Source organism: Hoplias malabaricus, chromosome 6 (assembly GCF_029633855.1).
Source record: "Hoplias malabaricus isolate fHopMal1 chromosome 6, fHopMal1.hap1, whole genome shotgun sequence".
In the NCBI taxonomy this organism is placed as follows: Eukaryota; Metazoa; Chordata; class Actinopteri; order Characiformes; family Erythrinidae; genus Hoplias; species Hoplias malabaricus.
The window spans coordinates 33,636,616-33,659,060 of NC_089805.1; the positions used below are offsets into that span (position 1 = coordinate 33,636,616).

The 22,445-nt window shown below is 40.2% G+C and overlaps 1 protein-coding gene across 1 annotated transcript in view; it reads left to right on the plus strand.

Moving 5' to 3' along the window:
- gabbr2 (gamma-aminobutyric acid (GABA) B receptor, 2) overlaps positions 1-22,445 on the plus strand; it is a 229,682-nt gene that overhangs the window by 134,032 nt on the left and 73,205 nt on the right. Inside the window, exons 4-8 of the mRNA XM_066675912.1 lie at positions 4,158-4,259; positions 9,693-9,758; positions 10,014-10,202; positions 11,526-11,771; positions 20,255-20,315. Of these exons, the coding sequence (XP_066532009.1) occupies positions 4,158-4,259; positions 9,693-9,758; positions 10,014-10,202; positions 11,526-11,771; positions 20,255-20,315 (664 nt within the window). The remainder of the gene's footprint in view (positions 1-4,157; positions 4,260-9,692; positions 9,759-10,013; positions 10,203-11,525; positions 11,772-20,254; positions 20,316-22,445) is intronic.

Consider the following 22,445-nt stretch of genomic DNA (forward strand, 5'->3'; position numbering starts at 1 on the left):
TGTAACGGGGCAGTAATGTTTGGTTTCTGTGTGTTACGTAGTGTTTGCTCGAGTAATCGAGTGTAAGGCGTGAATAGTCGTAACTGTAGTAAATTAGCCAGCGGCAACAGCTCACACCCAGCTCTCTGCTCCACTTCACTTTTCCTGAGTCACGCTGCTTCCTGTTTACTCTATTTAGGCCGGGTTCACCTGACAGGTCACTGCGTAAATGCATTATGTATTTCATCACATCACACTCCTCTACCCCCAGCTTTAGACCAGCACCCAAATCCCGTAATCCTCTGGAGCTCCTTTACTCTTCGGCATTCACCTGGCAGTTGCCTGGCGCATATTTGCTCAGCAGGGATCCCTGGGGTCCAGGGGCACCGTACCACTTATGCAGAGGCTGTTGTTTCTGTGTATTCTCTCACACACCTCCAAGCAACCACACATACTCACTCACATACACATACCCACACACACTCACGCTGGCACCCATGCGCTCACCTAGACGGGGATTATCTGGATCTCCATTAAGCTGCAAATGTGCTCGCCACATTAGTAATCAAAACAATGTGGAGCAGCCCGGCTCGTCTGGCGCACAGTTCACACTGCGGCGGGAAACAAGCCACATTATTCATTCCCCGTACTTACAGTAACAGTATGAAAGGTCACATGGGTGCACATTTCTCAGTCTGGCACCACACTAAGGTGAGCAGACACGTGTTTAACATCATTATTTCCACTTCTTTCTACTTACTGTGATGAAGGTGTGAATAGTGGAGTTAATCATTTGCATCAGTTACTGAATCCACAAAATGGCTAATAAATTTATGAAGACGCAAGGGTGACACTGTACCTCTAAAAGGACAGCTAAGTCATCGAATCATTCATTAAAAACTGACTTTCCACACTGAATTTACACTGGTTTAAAAGCACTGACAATTGCATCATAGTGGCACTGTCAAGGGGTGGGATGTAGGCACCATGTGAACAGTTAGACCCAGGAACAGTTGGCAAGCAATGACCATGCGAGTGTTTTTCTGTCTAAAGAAAAACGTTTCTCCGATATTTCAATGAAAGTCAATGTAAAAAATTTCATTTCAATTCATTTTGGAGCATTTCTATTGGTCCATTCATCATGAAATTACACATTGTGAAGGACAACCGCTGTGTTCAAATGAGCTAAAATGTCACAAAATAGAGATATGTGTTCCTCTCTGGATAGTGACGATTAGTGACTAAAAAAAAACTGATGAACCAACTGATGCAACAGGTTCATCACTGATGTGCAATCTGGTTAGATCCCCACAGCATCGCAGCTTGCTGCAGATGGTGCTGCGTGCCCTTCACTCCCCATGCGCCTCAGTAATCCTCGGGCACCCATGACCCTGTCACCTGTTCACCAATTGTCCTTTCTTGGACATATTTTGGTAGGTACTAACCACTGTACACCTTCCACAAGTCCTGCCATTTTGGACATGACCAAAACATTATGTCCATCACAGTTTGGCCCTTGTCATAGTCATTCAGATTCACATTCATTCACGTCTCCATCATGTCCCTTTTCATGTTTCATTAAGTGTTGCTTGTGCACTTATGTAGCTAATTCTGCTCTTGTGTACTGTGCTGGTTTTTAGGTTGGTGGTGCTCTCATTATAACACTATACAGCCAAAATCTGTGGAGAAATTCTCATCCCAAAACAAATTTGAAAGTAGCTTGTTGCTCTTTGCAGAGCAAGTAAATAACTGAGGATTCACTTCATAGCTGTCATATGTAACCCTAAGAATTTGAGTTTTATTACCTTACTTTTTCTGTCTATTCAAATGTAATCATATATTTAAAGGAACACTACGTGTTCCTTTATACGTTATAGTTTTACCTTAAATGCACAGCTTTTAAGGTGCAGCAGGTAGTGTCACAGTCACACAGCTCCAGGGACCTGGAGGTTGTGGGTTCGATTCCCGCTCCGGGTGACTGTCTGTGAGGAGTGTGGTGTGTTCTCCCTGTGTCCGTGTGGGTTTCCTCCGGGAGCTCCGGTTTCCTCCCACAGTCCAAAAACACACGTTGCAGGTGGATTGGCGACTCAAAAGTGTCCGTAGGTGTGAATGTGTGTGTTAATGTGTGAGTGTGTGTGTTGCCCTGTGAAGGACTGGTGCCCCCTCCAGGGTGTATTCCTGCCTTGCGCCCAATGATTCCAGATAGGCTCTGGACCCACCGCGACCCTGAACTGGATAAGCGCTTACAGATAATGAATGAATGAATGAAAGGCTTCTGTCGTTGCTATACTGGGCTCTGCACTGAAGGACAATAATTCAATATCAATATATATCGCAATATAAAATGTTTCAATAACAATGATAGGATCTTTATAAACATTTTCAATATTTCAATAGACATTATTTACAGCATCTGTCACTGTCTGATGTCATTACATAACGCTGTAGTCAGTTCATTGCACTCAGTTTTAAAGTTAGTTTAAAAATATGAATATTGACCAAATCAAGAGGTTTTTGTTTGATGGTGATGTCATGTTGCTTTCAGTTTTTGGCAGTTTTTCTGTGTTTTTTTATTGTTCATATCAATATCAGAATTATATCGTATTGACCGAAATTAAGAAATATATTGTGATATAAAATGATGGCGATATCATCCAGCTCTAGGAACTGCACTGTGTAACAATCAGAGGAAACCACCCCATCCCTCCTCTTCATTGATTTCAGTACGGTGCTGTAAAAATGAACTACACTAGAGGGAGCCCCAGAAGCAATAAAAACAAACAAAAATCAAAACAAAAAACTTTAATTTCATAGTAAGTAACAGTTATAGTTATATTTAATTCACATTCCAAATGGGAAGCTGCACTCCTGCACATCTCTGCGTTTTTGTAGTCTCATGTCTGGCAAAAAAAAGAGAGATTTATTTCTGCACAGACAGACAGTGCACAAAAATATTTTATCATATTCAAGTCTTACTTAAATCTCCTTTTCTGCTTAAAACCTAAGCATGGTATCTATTAAAGATTGGTATTTGCACTTTTGGCAGAATTGTTCAGTGTACTGTAAGTAAATTACAAGTAGTAAATAATTAACAGTGAGTTTACAAATACTTGTATTTATTTTCAGCATTAACTGAAATAAATCTGCTGTAATTTGCACTCGTAGCATTTGCTTTTTAAGACCCGTGCCTGGTTTGTCCCTCGCTTACCCAGAGTGACCCCCTTGTGGAGGAGAGCTGACCATTTGAGGCATGTTTACTTGTGACAGAGGATGAGCCAATGTAATGTGATTGCTGCCTTCCGTGTGCAGTTCCCAAGGCTTTTTACTCCAAGCACGGGAAAGGGACTTTTCACAGTCCATCTCTCAAGTTAGCGTGCTTTGACTTCTGCTTCTCTAATAAGTTGAAAGCCCTGTGAAGGCACTAAAAGTTATGGCTGGAGTCCAGTGCAGGAGAAAGGAGGACCAGGCCCGGTGATCGATCTTAATCCAATCTAGCACAGTGTCTGATATCCAGAGTGAACCTGCCTATTAGAGCAATATTTGTGATCCATTTGTCATGGGGGCATATGTTGTTCTGAGCTTCTATCAGGGGATTTCTAAAATCTTTTCTGAAAAGATTTTATACCATGCCGTATAAACATCAGTAGTATATCATCACTGCTGAAACAAAGCCTCTTTTCTCCAAAATAAAGGAAGAAAAGAAGTCTTAATTTTCAGTGGCAGTTAATGCAGCAGGTATTTATTCCAATTGAATTTTGAGCGTTCTTTTCGATTTGTTTATTGTGGTATTTCGATATTTTTGTCTGATGTCAAAAATGAGAATGGAGGTGTATTAAAGTCATGAACCCTGCGTAAGTAGTGCGCAGGTGTTTTGTTTACTGTATGTGAGATGGTTAGTTGCTCATAAACACTCACATTACGCACAAATGATGGCTGTGGGAGGCAGAGGAAACTCCTGGCTTCTGTGAAAAGCCCAGTGGGAGAACAGGGGACCACTGGAGAACAGGCCCCACAGGCTTTCAGTCTTCAGGCTGCTGCAGATGTGAACAGAGTGTCTTTGGAGTCAGATCCACCAGAGATTAGAGCGAATTGAGACATAAATCAGACAGATTTGTTTTTGGCTGCCTTACCATCCACCATCTCTCTTATTTTAATGTTCTTTCTCTCATTTTAAACAGGTGCGAAATGATTTGACCAGTGAGCTTGAGAAGGCAGATATCCAGATAGCAGACACAGAGAGCTTCTCCAATGACCCCTGTGTTAATGTGAAGAAACTAAAGGTAAGGAGCCAGACATTAATCACTCCCTGAGTAAAAGCATCTCATAAGACCCCATTCAGAGTGTATTAAATATAGATTTCGCATTTTTCATTTTATACAGCATGCCACCTCACACTGTTTTTTTTAATGCAGAGTTTACTGCATTAAATTCCATTCCAGTATGCTGAAATCAAAATGACAGAACACACCTAAATAACAACACAAAGTACTGTTTATATTTCCTATTCCTTCAGATGTACCGCCCATGATATTCGTAATTTTTTTTAATTAAGGTGAATGCTTCTTAACAGATTCTGGACCTGATGATATGTGAAATGTAAATACACCAGAAGGCAGGTTAAGGTTTGTAGTGTCATATTTTAAGCTGTGTTCCTTTGCAACTGCTCTAGTAAGCAGTGGGTCATGCTGCAATTATTGATGGCCAGTTTGATTTGCTCCCTTTTGCAGATGTTTGATGTATGAGAAATTGAGCGATTCACTGAGTTCATCCAGCCAAAGATTTGTTTTGAGCGCAAGAACAACTTGCCTGCAGTACCGAAGCACTTAGACCACAAATCTCTTCTTCAAAAAAGGTCATAGCCTGTGTTCAGTACTGTCCATGGTGCTGAACTACACTGCTGCTGTTCATTATTTACAGCAACATGCTTATAAACATGCTTTTTATTGTGATTGCACAATGTACAAGAATATTGTGCCTTTGCATTTAACCCATCCATGACAGTGAACACACACGGAGGAGCAGGCAGCTGTTCCCTAGACGTAGGGAGTGAGCCACATTGTTTCTTTACTGCCACTGCCTCCATTTTTTTTCTGCCGGTCAAAGGGACGGAACCAGCAATCCCCTGGTTCCAAGCCCACTTCTTTAACCATGAGAAATGGGAAAATCAATCAATAAATGATAATAACTGGTTTAATTTTAGCCTGAAATCTGATGACTGGCTGGAATTTGGTATAATTTGATAATTAACAAATGATGCAAAATGAGTGAGCCTTCAGTGTAAGCTGAAATGGAGAACATCTATCTATCAGTCTATATGTCTGTTCTTTTTGTGTTTTCCTCAGCATGGCCACCACTCCTGCTGTTCAAACTGCTCCATTTTCTCCAGCCTGTCCTAACCATTTTTTGCAGAGTCATATTGCCCTAGCATTTTTTTCCTCTCTGAAACCATTAGAACTCCTATTACTGAATTGACAGAGTACCTTTGTGCACCCATTTCCCTCAAGGAGAGAACTGCCGCAGACATGTTTCTTTAAATTCAGCAGACCCTGATTTTTTACTCCTTGACATCCTCCTTCAGAGAGTGAGAACATTACACAGGGAAACCACTCGCACTGCTTCTGAGCTGGATTGGATCTGCTATAATAGTATAAAAACAGTTTAGCTAACTTTTGAAACTGCTGGAGCAGAGAATGAGAGAGAGTTGTATTAGCTTATTTTGCAATTGTCCTGTCTTAATTCTAAACAGTGTGAACTAGATACAAGGACTGAAATAATGCATTGCCAGTTGTAGCTTTACAGCCATAAATATCTGTTAATTTTTTGGTCCATATGTGGAAACGAAACTGCAGATCAGCTTTTGAATTACATTTTGATGTCACAAAAACGAGCTAATCAAAAATAAATAAATATTGCTGTGTGTTATAAGCATTGCTACATCTGTTGTAAACATGCCAGCTAACATTCTACAGTTGTAAAACGGGTTTTAATTTTTTTTCTTTTTTTTAAAAAAAACTAGAGAGAAATCCCTTTTTTAAAATTTAACTTGATGGTGGGAAGCACTTCTGGGAGAAACAGCAATGGCTTTGGGGCAGACTGTTAGGGGCAGATTTTTTGTAAATGAACTATGATGTTACGGGTAATGTTGCTATCTCTCAGCTCCAGAGTGGGAGGGTGAGGGTTCAGTTCCTGCCTCAGGCCACTGCAGAGGCACCTCTAGACCACATGTTGTACTGGGGCAAACACGGAATTTAGAGGGGCACAGCTGTACAGCTCTGCTTGCATATAAGGGGAATGCCAAACTATTTGCTATAGTGGTGTAATATAAATATTTGGTAGATTATACTGTTATAGGCAGCTAAAAAAAACATACAGCAGTGAGCGATCATTAGCTTTCGGTTTCAAGACTGGTTTACATTTAAATATTTATGAATGTCCATTACTACTCTGTGCAAAATAAATAAATAAATAAATTTTAAAAATGGCCCTGACTGTAAGTGTTAGCTGCTGAAACTTTTGGAAAGTCACTGGGGCATTATGGGAAATGAAGTGCCTTGAGTGAATTTGTGTGGCGTGTCCTGTAGTTCTGCTCAGCAATCCACAATAAAATAGAATTTTTACTGCTTTGATTTCAGCGTGAGTTCAGACTCGTCAGCTTAGGGTCGATTGAAACGGAACAATTGCTCTGTTAATATGGTTCATTAGAGTATGTGTGAATACTCGCTTACGAACTCCGTGCGCACCAAACAAGCGACCCGAGACCGCCTGAGCAAGTGTATCAATATGTAACAATAATCACACCACAAGGGAACAGCGTGTGTTTAAAGACAAACAACGAGCTGAGGACAAACCTCGTAACATCTGCTCTCTGTAGCAAAGCTGCTCTGTTTCTGCAGGGGAGGGATTTCTGGGGTTGTTTTACCACCTCTTGCTGTGTTTCCAGTTGGTAAAATTACCTCCAGGTAAACACACACAACTCTGATAAGTGCATTAAGACCAGCTGTGTGTCAGTGTGAAATCTACCCAAACCAGGACTAAAATGTAACAATCTTTCCTAAAAGATTTCCAAACTACAAGTCTGAACACACCCTTAATGCCCCAGAACATTGGGTTTAATGCTGTCCCTGGGTTTCTTCTGTGTGCTCTGGATTCTTCCCATAAAACACAAGTGCTGGTTGGTGGGTTGGCTGTGCCAAGGTGTTCATAGGTGTAAATATGTGAGGCCCCTTAAACAAAAAGCTTCAGTCATCCTCAGCTTTCTGTCAGACCCCTCTTTTCCAGCATGAGCTGCATCAATAAATCACAATGTTGTGACTTGGCCCCACCAATGCCACTGTGGTCTGCACTGTGGGAAAGTCTCAGTGACAGTGAAAACAATAAAGCCAGTGAAGAAAAAAAAACATTTTGTGCACCAGCATGGATACCAGCTTTATTCGACTGGTTTGGAAGAGTGAGTTGTTGACAAAACTCCAGGATAGTGGGAAACATTTGAGCAGCTGCTGGAATTGAGGTCAAGTGTCCTTAGCGGAGGGGCCAGCAAGGGGTCTCCAGTCACCGGGGTCCAAGAGGCGAGCACGGCGCCCTGAAAAGGAAAGCAGGAGCGTTCCACACAAAAGCTCCAATCTCCTCCTGTTCTCTGTGGCTCCAGTGTGATGCTGGGGAGGTATTGTGGAGAGCGAGGGTCTTTTGAAGGCTTCTCCAAGGTGCCAGAATGAAGCTGAGCGAGACTCTGAGGCCACACACCATTCACAGCTCTGTGCTGAATTTGCTATATTGTGTTGTTGGTGTGTGCTGGCTGTGGCCCAGATTTACACTGAGGCCAACTGAAGCTGCTCATTAATGCACTCTGATAAATTTGGCTGGTGTTTCTTATAGCTCTGGCAGTTCATATGAAAGCAGATCTAAATAGCTCACCTTTGGGCTCATTATTTCTTACTCAAGAAAGTGAATGTCTTTCAGGCAGATACAATTCTTCAACACTGCAAAACCAACTCTTGTAATGATATTATTACATGAACATAATGTATAACCTGCAGTGTGATCAGTGCCATATCCTGCATATTGAAGTAGCCTTGTAGTTATAGCAACAGTTTATGTAATTAACGATGGAGTTTCAAATCAAATTTCCCTTTAAATTACATTTCAATACATTTATAAATCTTATAAAAAACAAAGACCCTAAATAACACGTATTTTTTCCATTTCAAGTAAAATTTACAAATAAAGCAATAATTACATCAATGCAAATGTAATTAAAGTCCCTAATGACGTGTTGTTGCGGTTGGCTCACTGTCTTACATAACCAGCAATCTGATTGGTTCTTATTGCTGGAGGGTGGGACTTTATATGTTAACAGCAAGCTGATTGACTCTTTTTGTTAAAGGATGGGAATCCATGTTCAGCGTAATGAGAATTTCAACCCGTGTACGTTCCCTTATTTTTAAAGTTTCTAGTTTTAACTCGCACAACACTCGTCCTGAAAGTGTCCCAGAAGAGCTTTTATCACGTCCCTTAGCTATTTTCACTGGCCCTGGACAGCGGTGTCTGGAGCCCTGCCCTGTGTGTGTCACTCATTCGTGTCACAGCACTCATCATAATGCACACAACTGATTGGCTGAGCTTCACCTGTGATATGCAGAAACGCGTGCGATTAGTCTGGTAATTTCCTGGAGCGCTAAACCTGAACTGTAATGACTAGAAGAGTCAGACCACGTAAAACAAACACTCTGTTCAAAATTAAACAGCTCTTTATAGTTTATCAGTTACAGGTCCAGGTCCGGATGACTGCTGATGGGATACAAGCTGCACCACATAAAGACTGTGCATCAGCTTGTATTAGCATTACAAAGCAGCACATATGCATTTAGCATATTGTGTAAACTATTAATAAGCATATTATAATTTTTACTGTATATATTTCAATGATTATCAATACCAATAATCATATCATGAAAATTAGTTCAAGGGTTTCATATGTGATGTTGTCATAACAGCTACATTAAATTTGCATCAGCCAGAACCTCTCTTATCCTCTCCATACATCAGTTACAGATCCAAGAACAAAAAACATCTTATTAGATGTAGCTGCGTCCTGCCCCTCCATGCAGTTATATTTAATGAACCGGTGCATCATCTGTGGCAGCAGACATCCTAAACGTGAATGCCCTGTAGATTATGGCTGGTTGCTATCTGCTGTGGATGAATGTGTGAGGAGCGTCTGAAGGGTGTCCGCAGAGCTGGAGCGTACCGAGCTGCTGCTGATAGATTGATCTTCTGCGATGCGGAACCAGACGAGGTGGAAACAATGCTGGAGAGTGGGCTGAATTATTTACCGACTCAATCATGCAGCGTGTGGTCGGGGTTCTGATGGAGAGCTCTCCTCTGGCCCTTTTGGATATCAAACAATTCTTAGTACTGACATTAATGTCTGCCCTGTAACGGATGGAGTCCCTCAGCATAATAAAGCCCTGCCCAGCCAAGCTAAACACCCTCCTACAAGTTTCAGAACCTGCACACTTCCCAGCTCTGCACTGTCCTGTACTCCCTCTATTCTCTATGGGAATGAGTCTACAATATCTTTGACGTAGAAATTAGCTTATTTCTCTCGTCAGCAGTGGTTGTCCAGCATTTTCCAGCAAATCTGCAATGTTTTATTGCCTACCGTTGCAAAGTGCGCCAAGCTGAATCCTCTCTTTGTTTTTAAACTTTGTCTGTAGGACAATGATGTGAGGATCATCATTGGGCAGTTTGATGAAAACCTGGCTTCTAAAGTCTTCTGCTGTGTAAGTATTTTCCTCTGCTGAGGCTTTCATTGCAGTATCTCTGGCTTCATGTTTTATTAGCATTTAAGACACACCTGACGAGTACACTGACCCTTTAGCCAGTATCATAAACACATGCAGCTTTAGGGAGCACCTGGGTTAGCTTTCGGAAGATTACAGAGTCAATACATCTGGTTCTGTAGCTCAACTAGGAGATGAAGCAAATGTTTATTGAATCTCTGCTACAAATCCCTTCTGTACGTCTGTGCGCTCTAGGCCTACAATCTCAACATGTATGGCAGTAAGTATCAGTGGATCATCCCAGGGTGGTACCAAGGCAATTGGTGGGAGCAGGCTAACTCCACCAACTGCACCACAAAGAAGCTTCTGACCGCCATGGAGGGATACATCAGTGTGGACTTTGAGCCTCTCAGTGCCAAGCGCATCAAAGGCATCTCTGGAAGGGTGAGTGTGTGCTGTACTGAAGCTGATTTCATCGACAGTTTGTAACAGATTTCTGTTATATATATATATATAGCTCAGGGAAGCACCAAGTGAAGCAAAAAGTAAAGCAAAATAAAATAAATATTTGACATAGAACAGTGCTTCTATAGAAAGGCCTTGGGTATGTGCTATTCTTATTTTCTGGTTAGGAAACAAGTGGTGCACATTATAGTTAAGGGTTATAGGTATTAAACTTATACTGTGCAGGGCCCTATTTCTGAATCCCAAATATGTGCTGTGTGATGAACATGTAACAAACAAAGGCTTTTAATATGTAACTGTTTAGTCTTCAAGGCCTTAATCTGTGGTGCAAAAGAATCTGCTTAAAATTCCAAAGCTTCAGGGACATAATGCTGCAATATGCTAAAGTAGTCAACATAATTCTTGATTGGTGTATGTATTGTGGCATTTCTCCACAGGGCAGTGCAGTACAATAGTGTAGTAATTTTACTAACATATGGGCATGCATTTTTTGTCATGTCCATCTCCAGATGAACTACACCTATATTGTTGTCCTATTTGTAGATGTACAAATCCTACAATAAGAAACTAAAATGTGGTGAAAGAAGTCTTGTGACTCCATGTTGGTAATTTTCCCTCCTTACTGTAATGGCTATTTTTTATTATTTTTTTATATTCAGGAAGTCAACACAAGCTTAAGAAGTATCTATAAGCAGATTTCCAAAGAGTAACTCGCTCCTAAGCCATCACTCAGCACTCTAGTCATGCTCGTTAACATGCTTTCATGGAGAGACATTGACATTGAAAAAAATGTAAAAAATGGATCTAACACCATTATTATTAAATTGGCTGTATTACCTTTACCATTCTTATTTTCTGTTAAACAGTACATTTACAGAAGAATCCATAATGATTTTTAACACTACAAGTGCCATGCCTACTTGTCCTACCTATGCCTAGAATTGCAAAGCACTGGTCATTTGACCACAATGTCCATTTAAAAACAAATTCTTTGCACTGAATGGAATCCCAAAGCCCTTCTATCATTTTTACATTTTTAAGTACTTTCTATAAAAGGTACTGGAAAGGTTTGCTTGTTGTATTTTTTTTTCAAATTCATACATATAGCAGCATGATATGTATAGTTTTAATAATTATAAACAGTTAAAAGCCAAGTCTTACCAATTTGGGGTTAATTACATTCTCATATTTTTTATGTTCAAATACATGTCCATTCCACATCACTAATTTAGCTAAACATTGTCAGAGTACACAAGGCAACAGCTGCCTCTAAGGTCTCTTGTTTCTTCCTTCCGTGTTCAGACACCTCAGGAATATGAGTTGGAGTACACCAGGGAGAGGGAGCAGAAAGGAGTGGAGACCAGCAAATTCCATGGCTTCGCATACGATGGAATCTGGGTGATCGCAAAGACCCTGAAACGTGTGATGGAGCTTATCAAAAAGCAGCAGGGGCGGCACGATATGTACCACAATATGACTGTGGATGACCGGGAGGTGGGCAAGATGGTGCTGGATGTGATGAATGAAACTAATTTCTTTGGAGTGACGGTGAGACCTTGTTTTTTTTTTTCTTCTGTCTTTTCTTTTATTCTTTTTTGATGTGAGTGTGGAATGTAGGTTGTCAGCTGGGTCTCTAATGAACTGTGATACTCCTTAGGATGCCTCATCTAAATTCATGGAATCAGGGCAGTGTGCTAGGGAAAACAACAGCCATCTCCAATGAGACTTGAAGAACAAGTCTTTTGCAGAGAAAGGCCTCAGATTCTATACATTTCCTCTCAACCTTTGAAGACATGCCTTTATGCCCAGGGGCCTTCGCAGCTGTCTGAAGAGTCTTGGCTTCGAACTCTCGGCATCCCTGCGAGCTACTCGTACTGAAAAGTGTTCCCTCTTTACGAGCAGCTCGCGAGATCCATGTGGGGTGATTTGCACCGAGATGTCAAGCGACATTTCCTCAGGCACAAATATTATAAAGGCCATTCTGTGATTGGCGAGAGAGAGCCGAGGCATTGTCAACATGTGTGGCTGAGATATTAGCAGTGTACACAGGGCTTAGGTTGGGGGGGAATGGGGGTGGGGGGTTGGCGAGGGTGAGATCAGTACCTGGAATGGCAGAACACACAATCTTATAGAACCTAAAGTGAAAGAGAGACAGAGAGAGAGGTGTGGGTAGAAGGATGAGTACAAAAACGACAACAAGAGAGCACTGGACACATTTGGTATGCAGTGAGCGTTCTGTCTGCAGACATGCTTTGTGTGTGTGTCTGTGCCTGTGAGTGTGTGACTGAAAGAATGGGATGCTGCCGGAGACGTCTCGAGACAGAGGGGAAAAGGCCTTCAAAGCTTGGAGAAAGCAAATGTAAAAGCTGTAGCAGGAGCAATGTGTAATGCACCAGAGCTAATATAGAGTAAATAGAGATTGCTGATTTGGATAGAGGAGAAGATGGATCATCCTGAGGGAAGAATGTGGGTACGAATCATCCTATAGCAGAACCTCTTTAGCTCTTAACCAGAGGTTATATCTCATCAGCCCTCTTTCTGTCTCCCTGGTGGAGCGCATCTCAGACTCTCAGGCTGCCAGCACCACTGGCCAGGGCCCCGCACAATCACACCCCAGCATCCATCCCTCCCTCCCTCCCTTCCTCCCTCCACACTGCAGGCCTAATGGAGGGGAAATCACAGCAGCAAAACAAACAGCTCTCAGCGAAGGAAAAGAGCAGCAACATCAGCACAAAGGCAAAACAAGAGTTTAGAGCAAACGGCTGTGTGGGATATTTACGCCAGAGTGGTTATATAGCATTAGTGTATACACAGATGGTTTCTTTTACCTCAGTATATGGGCCATCTCATCTATTACCACTGGATACTAACTAGGCTCATTCCCACTATCGCTTCCCAAAGTGCACATGTGGAGATGAAAGGAAATGTGTGGGGAGGTGGAGCAGAGGCACTACTAGGAGATGATATTTCGGGGGACATTTGGATTATTTTGTTGAGGGGGGGTGTTAAATTAATTAAATCAGTAATTAAATTGGATGGCAGGTGATGGGGTTGTAGGGATTGGAATGGCTAGACGACTGAACGATGACATTTTTCATTTATCCCCATGCATAGACACACCCTGGATATGCAGTAAAGCTCAGTCCAGTGCTAAAGTTCCTAGGGTTCCAGTGTTCCAGTGTTTTGTAGATTTTCTAAATTAAATCTCCAGGGCGCATTAGATTTTCTGCTCATTTTGCAGCAAACTCTGGATTTGTTTTCGGAGTTTAATATTAGGGGAAATGAAATAAATGTGCTGTAACTCTTTAACAAAATTTTTCCTCATTCATTTCAGTTAATAAACGGTAACCTTGCATTAAGTTTAGACAAAATATGGTCTGTCTAGAAATTACTTTATTCCAATTTACAGGCAAGTTAAACAAACTCTTATTCAACTAGGGACACTCAGATTTCTCACGCATATTACTGTATGTATTACCAGAATTTGGTAATGATTTTCTTCCCTTCCAAATCAATGGCTAGTTGTGGAAAACGTCATATAATGTGTTTATCATATGTACTCAATACTCCATCATATCAGGAAGAGCATTAATATAAAGACCATTTCAAGTGTATTGTGTATTACTCTACATATTCATTCATTCATTCATTCATTCATTATCTGTAAGCGCTTATCCAATTCAGGGTCGCGGTGCGTCCCGAGCCTACCTGGGAATACACCCTGGAGGGGGCACCAGTCATTCACAGGGCAACACACACACACACTAAGACATTCACTCACACCTACGGACACTTTTGAGTGGCCAATCCACCTACCAACGTGTGTTTTTGGACGGGAGCACCTGGAGGAAACCCACACACACACAGGGAGAACACACCAAACTTCTCACAGACTGTCACTCAGAGTGGGAATACACAACCTCCAGGTCCCTGGAGCTGTGTGACTGCGACACTACCTGCTGCGCCACCGTGCCACCCTATGGGGAATATGTTAACTGTAAAATCCTTAAAGCTAAGGCCAGTGCTAATAACTCATTTATTGCTTATAAAAAAATTCAGATTAAATCAAATGTTAAGGTGTGTGAGCAGCTGAACGGAGTGTATATATCCACATTTTTGGTCAGGTGACAAAATATAACTCAAATAGTTGCTTAAATTAAATCCCATCTGAAGGTAGTTTATCTGAATAGTACTGAGGTCTGCTCTTATCATGGTTCTAGTTATATCATGGTTCTAGTTATTCACACTGTCATATTTTCATATAGTTTCCATGCATGCCTACACCCTGCTTATAGCTGTGTGCATGTTGTTGTGCTGTAATAGCTGCTACTTGCCTGTCTCTCTCTTCGTCAGACTCTCAAACCGCCGAGCAAGTCTATTGATCGAGTGGCAGCACGCTTCAGGAAGTAAAACATTAGCTTAGCGAAGCCTCTGGGGAGGCCAGATCACTGTGAATGAGAGGTGGAGGGGTGCATCACTGCTGAGCTTTTGACTGGAGGAGAGCCAGCAAATTTTTCTTTAAAGCTGACCCTCAGTCTCATTCATTTACTTCATGCTTCCCCAGAGCTAATAGTACTACACTTCTACCTGTCAAACACATTGACCCTTTCTAAATAGTTAAACATGCACACAACTCTATATATGTATACATTTAATTAGCCACCTAGACATGGGCTCTGTATCCATTGCCCATTATTAGTTTCTAAAAATTGTAATAAAAGGCTTATGATGTATTAGAACCGTATGATGTTACACACAAGTAGTATTAACACTCTAACACCCCTAAACTACCTTTTAAATAGTATATTAACCTTATTATTTTTCTTTCACACGAGTGCCAGCCCTAGAGTTGGAGACTGTTATGGGAGCTTGTGCTCCTGGCAGACACACTGAAGGCTAAATGTACTTTCTAGTGTTTTTCCGCAGTGTTCTGACACTAATAGGATGCATTCAGACTGAAAAGGCATGCGTGTTAGGTTTGTAAAGGCATATGCGCTTAAACATGCAGCTTATGCACCAAATGCATTTCTCACTCCATGTGTGTGTCTGAAGGAGGAATGAAATGGGCAATGATGTTGAAAGCCTGGCTTTTTCCCTAAAAGCTTTGTGGCCAGAAATCTTTTTTTTCTTTTTCTTCTGCTTATTAAAATAAGGTGTAAATTAGTGTCTGTGTCTCAAAGGCTTATTAACAGATTTCCATTAACAGTACTGACAGACGTAGTATTTAGACTGAGAAACAGGCCTGGAAGACATACTTAAATAATAAGCTACTGTAAAACAGAACATCATACTCATTCTCAGAAATCTAGACTTTTCATAATTATACCCATTTATAATTATGATTTGCATTTATACCCATACAAAATAATGTGATGGCTTTAGAAAATTAGATTTTGGTAAGTGTTTGATAAGTAATGAGATAAAACTATGAGTCACTAAGTCATCAGTTGTTTTGTTAAATACACATTTTTCTTAAGAAAGCTTGCCAACAAACTTACCACAACAAAGTATGATAAATCTTTACTTCCTGGGTTAGCTCTTCTTTGTTCCATTTTTTTTTCCTTCTAGTAGAATAACAAAAGAAGGGCACATTTCAGCTAAAAAAGAAAGTAATTGAAGCAAAACTCTAGTCACTTTATTGGATTTCTTGAAATCTGATAATGATTTTAATACTGTCTAAGTCATCAGAGCATGCAGTCTATATGACCATTTGAACCGTCGGATTACTGCTCAAAGTAATGATATGTTACTGGTGTCTGTGTGTAAGCGCAGTCATTGACTTTCTGTATTTTGTTTTTGAGCTAGTGTGGAATTTTCCCCTGTAGGAAAGGGGCCCCTCGTTTATTACTGCACTTGCGTTTCCACTGAGCTTGTTGATGACTACATTTCACTTTGCCTCAAAACAGCACAAGCATGGCGTGTTTTCAGGCAGAGCTATGAGCAGTTTTCATGATTATCCAAAGCACAGAAAATTGAATGGTAATTTCAAATGCATTGCGAGTGCATATTGAGACCACGACCGGGCCCATTTGTGCTAAGTGAGGTGAGTGTTGAGCGACCACTATTGAACCGGAAACCCCTTTAGAGACCCAGGTGGAGCACTCATGGAAGCGTCATCAGTGTGCACACATTTTTAACACCTCTCTTTCGGCCCTGCTCTGTTGTGTGAGGGAGAGGGGATCAATAAGATGTTCCCATCTGCCCCCCCATTGCCCTGCACTGTACATAAATACTCCTCATCAAGCCTGTCTGCCTCTTAGTGCAGAGCTGATGCCTATAGCTCAGCAGAGTATACAGTCCATCTGCTGCAAGCAGAAATATATAGACCCATCAGAAAACAGCGTGAATGTTATTCATTTTTCATCATCAGATAAATAAAACATGACATTATCGTCGCTGACATGTATCTCCAAAAATAGTAACATTACTGGAGAACATAAAAACCTTCATAACATTCGGTGGAAATATTAAAAGATTATATTGCAAGTGATTTTGAAGCATTTCTATTGGTCCATTCATCTTGAAGTTTTACCACAGTGTGAAGGTCAGCTGCTGTGCTCAAGTGATGTAGTAAACTAAAAATGAGCAAAAATGAAGATACATGATTTTCATTGGACAGCGATGTTTTATTTCACGTAAAAATAACCTAGAGATAAAGTATTAGTAATGAATGTGTTCACTTTTGTCTGTACTGCTGCACATTCTGTAGAAGGGTAGAATTTCCTGTGCATTTATCCAGATCTAGAACAGTAGTGGAGCTTTAATTGCAGTTTATTTAATAGGTTTTGTGGTCATCAAGGCTTTGCACAGTTTTTTGAATCACTATTTTTATCTTTGAATAATTTTTATTCACGTTTAAAAATCTTCAGACTCTAAATGAGTAAATCTTCACATCTCTGATCTCTAGAAGTCTCCTCCAAATGAGTGACATACTTAATGGTCATTGTGATTGGACGTAGAGTGGTAACTAATTTTTATTTATTTATTTTTTTCTCTGTAATCTCAAGAAAATATATTATAACTTTCATGAGAATTAAAGGAAATCCTTCATCTGTTAGCACTGGAACTGAAGTTTTTTTTCTTTACAATTTTTTATTGATGCATGCTTGCTCTGCAATTAAAAACAACAAAAAAAACTCTTAAACAGAGTGAGGTATGACAAGTCACAGAGGACTCTAGAAGTCCTAAAGAAATAGTGTGCAATAATATTAAACACAAAAGCTAAATGCTCACTAGTAAAAAGTCCTTTCTTCACGAATGTACAGAGTACAGACATTTCTGAAATACACTTACAGATGGCGAGAAATGAATTGTAACAAAGTGTATTTATACATTTTGCTCCTTGCCTGTGATGTGGTAGATGAGTGTAAATAAAGTCTGGAGATCACATTTTAATGGAGGGATTATGTGATTGGACAGCAGCTGTACAACAAGGATAAAGAGGCTGTATAGAAATTGTGGGCATTTTTCAGTCTGACGATTGAAGTCTGTCAGATCACACACAGATTAGAACAGTAAGAAGACAAATGCATGAACACACACACACAAACACAATAAACACACAGAAGCCATTGGTGCAAAAATGTGATGGTGCACATGAATGCTACAGTATGAAGTGTTCATTTTTCCTTTTGAAAATGTGTCCTCTGGCCTAAAGATGAAACAGGCCGTCCGACCTGTCATAAGCACAATTCAAAACCCAGCATCCTTGATGGCATGGGAATACTTGTGTTTCCCAGGAACATAACTTTACAGCAGAAGGAAAACCTTTTTAACTTTCAGTGGAAGTCAATATAAAAATATTTAATTCCAAGTAAATTTGCAGCATTTCCTTGGGTAAGTTTGTCATGATATTTTCATTGCTGTGTTCAAATACTGTAATAATAAAAAAAGTCCACAAAAATGTAAATTTGTGTTTTTGACAGCAACTCTGTTGGTTGTAGAGCAACATGCTGCCATCTAAACAACGGCTTTTTTATGGGAAGACCTTGTTTATTTCAGTAAGATAAGGCCACATTCTGCATGGATTACAACATGGCTCCTTAGTAGAAGAGGGTCTGAGTGTTAAACTATTCCAGACTTTTCACCCTTTAAAAAACAACTATATGAATACTATATGAACAAGAATTGGAAAACATTTAACACTAAAAACCACAGCATTTGATCTCCTCAGTTCCCAAACACTTAAAGAGTGATGTTAAAAGTGTGATTGCAGTACAGTGGTAAACATGCCTCTATTCCAACTTTTTTGGAACATGATGCTGGCATCGATTTCAAAATGGATTAATATTAAAAAAAAAGAAATCTATTGAATATTTAACATTTTTGTCTTCCTACTATTTTCAGTTAAATATGGGGTGTATATTATTTGCATATCATTGGATTCTACTTTGAACTGCAGTTAAAAGCTATGTTTTTTGAAATGTGTTTTTTGATCAGTGTTTATATTCAGAATTTTGAACATGAAAATGAAAAAAAAAAAAAATCACACATTACTCCTACTTTACAACTGTAATATCCATGTAGGGAGCTGAATACGGATCTACAGGAGCACAGTTGGTTGCTCAGAATGCATCATAGTGCATTAAACATTAAAGAAACCCCATGCATCTTATACTCATTCTAGCACTGTAGAGCATAGAAACTCAAAAGATTCATACGACTAAGAGGCTGAATTCTCTAAATGGATTGCCAGAAATCCACCCATCCACCATTTCCTTACTCTTAGAGTTACATTACTTATGTATTACTTTAAGAGTACTCAAGGAATTAAGTGTTATGATTTAATCTTAATAAGCTAAGGTTCAAGGGGTTAACATACTTATGAAAAGTTTGATCTAATAGAGAGAAATCTAATTAACACTTCACAGCATTTACACATTTATTAGTGAGTCTACTTATAATGTATTTAACCACAGCGAGCATTTACCCAGAGCAGCCACATCAGAGCATGGTAAACAAAGAGGAGCATGATAAAGGGCTCCAGCCTGCTCTGCACTTCAAAGCCGGACGCCTTTAGAGATGAGATGAGCTCTCAGTCCCCTCCCAGGGTACTAATGGGCTTCTAATCATTGCCGTGGTAATGCTGTATGCCTCTCACCTGTTATTTTGCCAGAGCTAGTGATCCCCAATCCTGCTAAATGGCTCATTAGCCAGCTCAGTGGGCAGACAGATAGCACACGGCCTTTGCTTAACACTTAGATAATGAGCGCATGAGACAATGTTTTGACAAAATGATGGGGTTTTATGGATGATGCTCTCTAGTTACTGTACCTGATTTTCATTTATTCAATCGCTCGTCCACGGTGACCTGTCAAATATCCATTAATTCATTATGTTTGATGGGCTTTGTATTGTATTTTGATGCACGCTATGGTGGAGCTAATGCATTCTGTACCCATCTGTTACAGCCAGGGACCCATTTTAGCTTTTGTCTCCACCCAATCCAAAATGACATTGGCCTCATACTGTATTTTGCATTTTTTGATCACTACTAGGGAAGGGATCTCATGGACTGGTGCAGAATGAACTCCTTAGGGACCACTGTGTGTTCTCTTAATATTTAGCCAGTCATTTTGCTACTATTAATTATGCTGGCCTCGATGAAGAGATCAATTTATAGACCGCTAATTTAATTACGGGGTCCACGGCATGGGGCATGGAGGCTTGTAGGTACACACTGCAGTCTGTCTCTTTCAGTAAGACTATAAGAGTATAGCACTTTATTTGGATAATCCACTACAGAGGCCTTGTAGATACTTAGCTAGCATTTAGCTTCCATTCAACTAAATATCCATTAACTTGATCCTACAACTGGTATAAATTCTAGCCCTAAACCCAATACTGCTGTAAAAAAAGCAGCTAAGTTTGATTTGTTAGTTTGTTAAAAGTTTGAACATCTAGAGATGATATATATGGGATTAACCCAATGACTATGAAATGCAGAGCAATTAAGCTTTTGCTAATGAATGCTTCCCAAGTAGGCTTTATGTACACTTACTCTAAAATGTATCTTGTGTGTGTGTTTGCAGGGTCAGGTGATGTTCAGGAATGGAGAGCGCATGGGGACCATCAAATTCACCCAGTTTCAGGGTAAGCATCAGCATTGTGTACAGAACTATGATTATAGATGTATACAATGATACAATGATAATAATAAAAATAATAATAATAATAAACTATATTACTATTAGTAGTAATATAGTTTATGGTTCCTTGTTTTGTTTTGTTTTTACTGTACAATGGCTGAGGAATTTGCTGAGATGAATGATTTTACCAGTGTAAAGCTGTGCTATGTCAGTTTTTTGTTTATAATCAGAGTAGGGTTATAGAGTCAAGAGAGGAGGACACAAAATGTGCTTTGCTTTGAAAACTCTGAATTCAGAAATTCAAGGAGTCAGGTCACATTTGTTAGGAGTGGTTGTGACCACATCTTTTGTCTTTACGTGTTAACCACATGTGTACACACACACACACACACACACACACACACACACACACATATGCATGCACAGCTCAAAAATTGGTCTGACTTGATTAAGGTTTATGAGCACTTAAATGCAAAACCAGCACTACACTGATGAAGATATCACTTTTGTCCTATGAAAGCATGCCCTACACTAGGTTTCGACTGAGTTCCCCTAAAAAAAAAAAAAAAAAAAAAAAACTCTTCACGTTCAAATGCACAAAACCCATATTAATGTTCTTCCCCATATATCATATTATATTATATTATATTCAGTTATGCATTTTCACCAGAGAGGTCTTCAAAACCCCATAATTTACATAGTGTGACATTGGTGCATTTTTGTCAGCTTCCATTTTCATAATTTACACTTAAAAGAGTTAAGAGTGTGTTCATATATCACTGCAGTTGAATGTGCTGATGGTGTTGTGTTGTGTGTGGAGTCCTGTTTGGGTCGTGTAAGTGGTGTATATCACAGCTGCACTGCTGCTTTGTTTAGTTTAATGGGGTCAGGCCTGGCACTGCTGGGCTTTGGGCTCTTAATAATCCAGTGTGCTTCTGGAGGTGGAGTGGGGTGCGGTTGGATGAGATGAGATATTGGTGTAGGATTTAATCTCTGAGCAGGGGATTCCCCCCTCACATACACATGCATACACCACAGCAACCACAACATTATACACACTCCTCAGTCTTATCTACCTCTGTGCAGAGGCAACCCCCGTAGTCCATTACGTCACTGTCTCTGTGTGTGTGTGTGTGTGTAAAGCCCCTGGACAGGGAGTCCTGTTAAGCTGTGGGGTGATTGAACTGACTGTCTATTCGAAGGCAGCTGGCAGTGGGGGCATAAGTGGTGAAAAAAAATGTCATCAACAGAGCAGTGGAGAGCACTCGCTACTGCTTCACCAGAACAATCAGCAGAGAGGCACACTGGCCCAAGGCAGCAGTCTCTCTCACATTCTCTCTCTCTCACACACAATCACAACACAAACACATTGTTCTATTTTAGAGACTGATTTCCTCTCCTTAAAAAAAAAAAAAAAAATCTTGAAGTTTCATTCCTTTCTTTCATACACTTTCACACTCAACAAAAATGTAACCAATCAGTCCAAAGTGTCACAAGTTTGCTTTGTTAGCTTTGAACTGAATTTGCAAGATTTATGGAACCAGCAAGTTATGAGTACTTATATCCCATGGCATATTGTACACTACTTGCCTGAGTCATCACTTGCCTCACTTGCTGGATCAAACACTGCAGCACGCTTCTCCCCCTGTACAGAACGACCTCTTTCTGGACCTGTACCATTAAATGAGAATGAGCCACTGCTCTGTTCAGCGAGAGAGCCCCACAGTGAGGAACGACGAGCAGAAGCTCTGGTTTTTAGCCATTGTCGCTCTGTTCTCAATTTCTGCCCTCATATTTATTTAGTGCATATATTTCTCTGCACTTGTTATGTTTGTTTTATGTTGTTTTACCTTGTTTGTATGCTCTCACATAAATGCGGGTCCAGCGCTGTGGTTGGAGTTTCTCAGATGAGGATGCAGCCCAGCTCTAAAGTGCCTGCACTCTACACAAGATGCACCAAAATCAGAATGACTTGTTTGATGCATGTTTTTAGATTTAAGCTCCTTTCAGACAGTACCCAGTGTGAATGCAAATGACAGAATAATTTGTATCAGAGATTCCCTGCAGCTTGTCCTGCCAGCCCCTTAGTACAGAGTCTGGGTAATGTCTGAGTGTGAACAGAACGTGTTTGAAC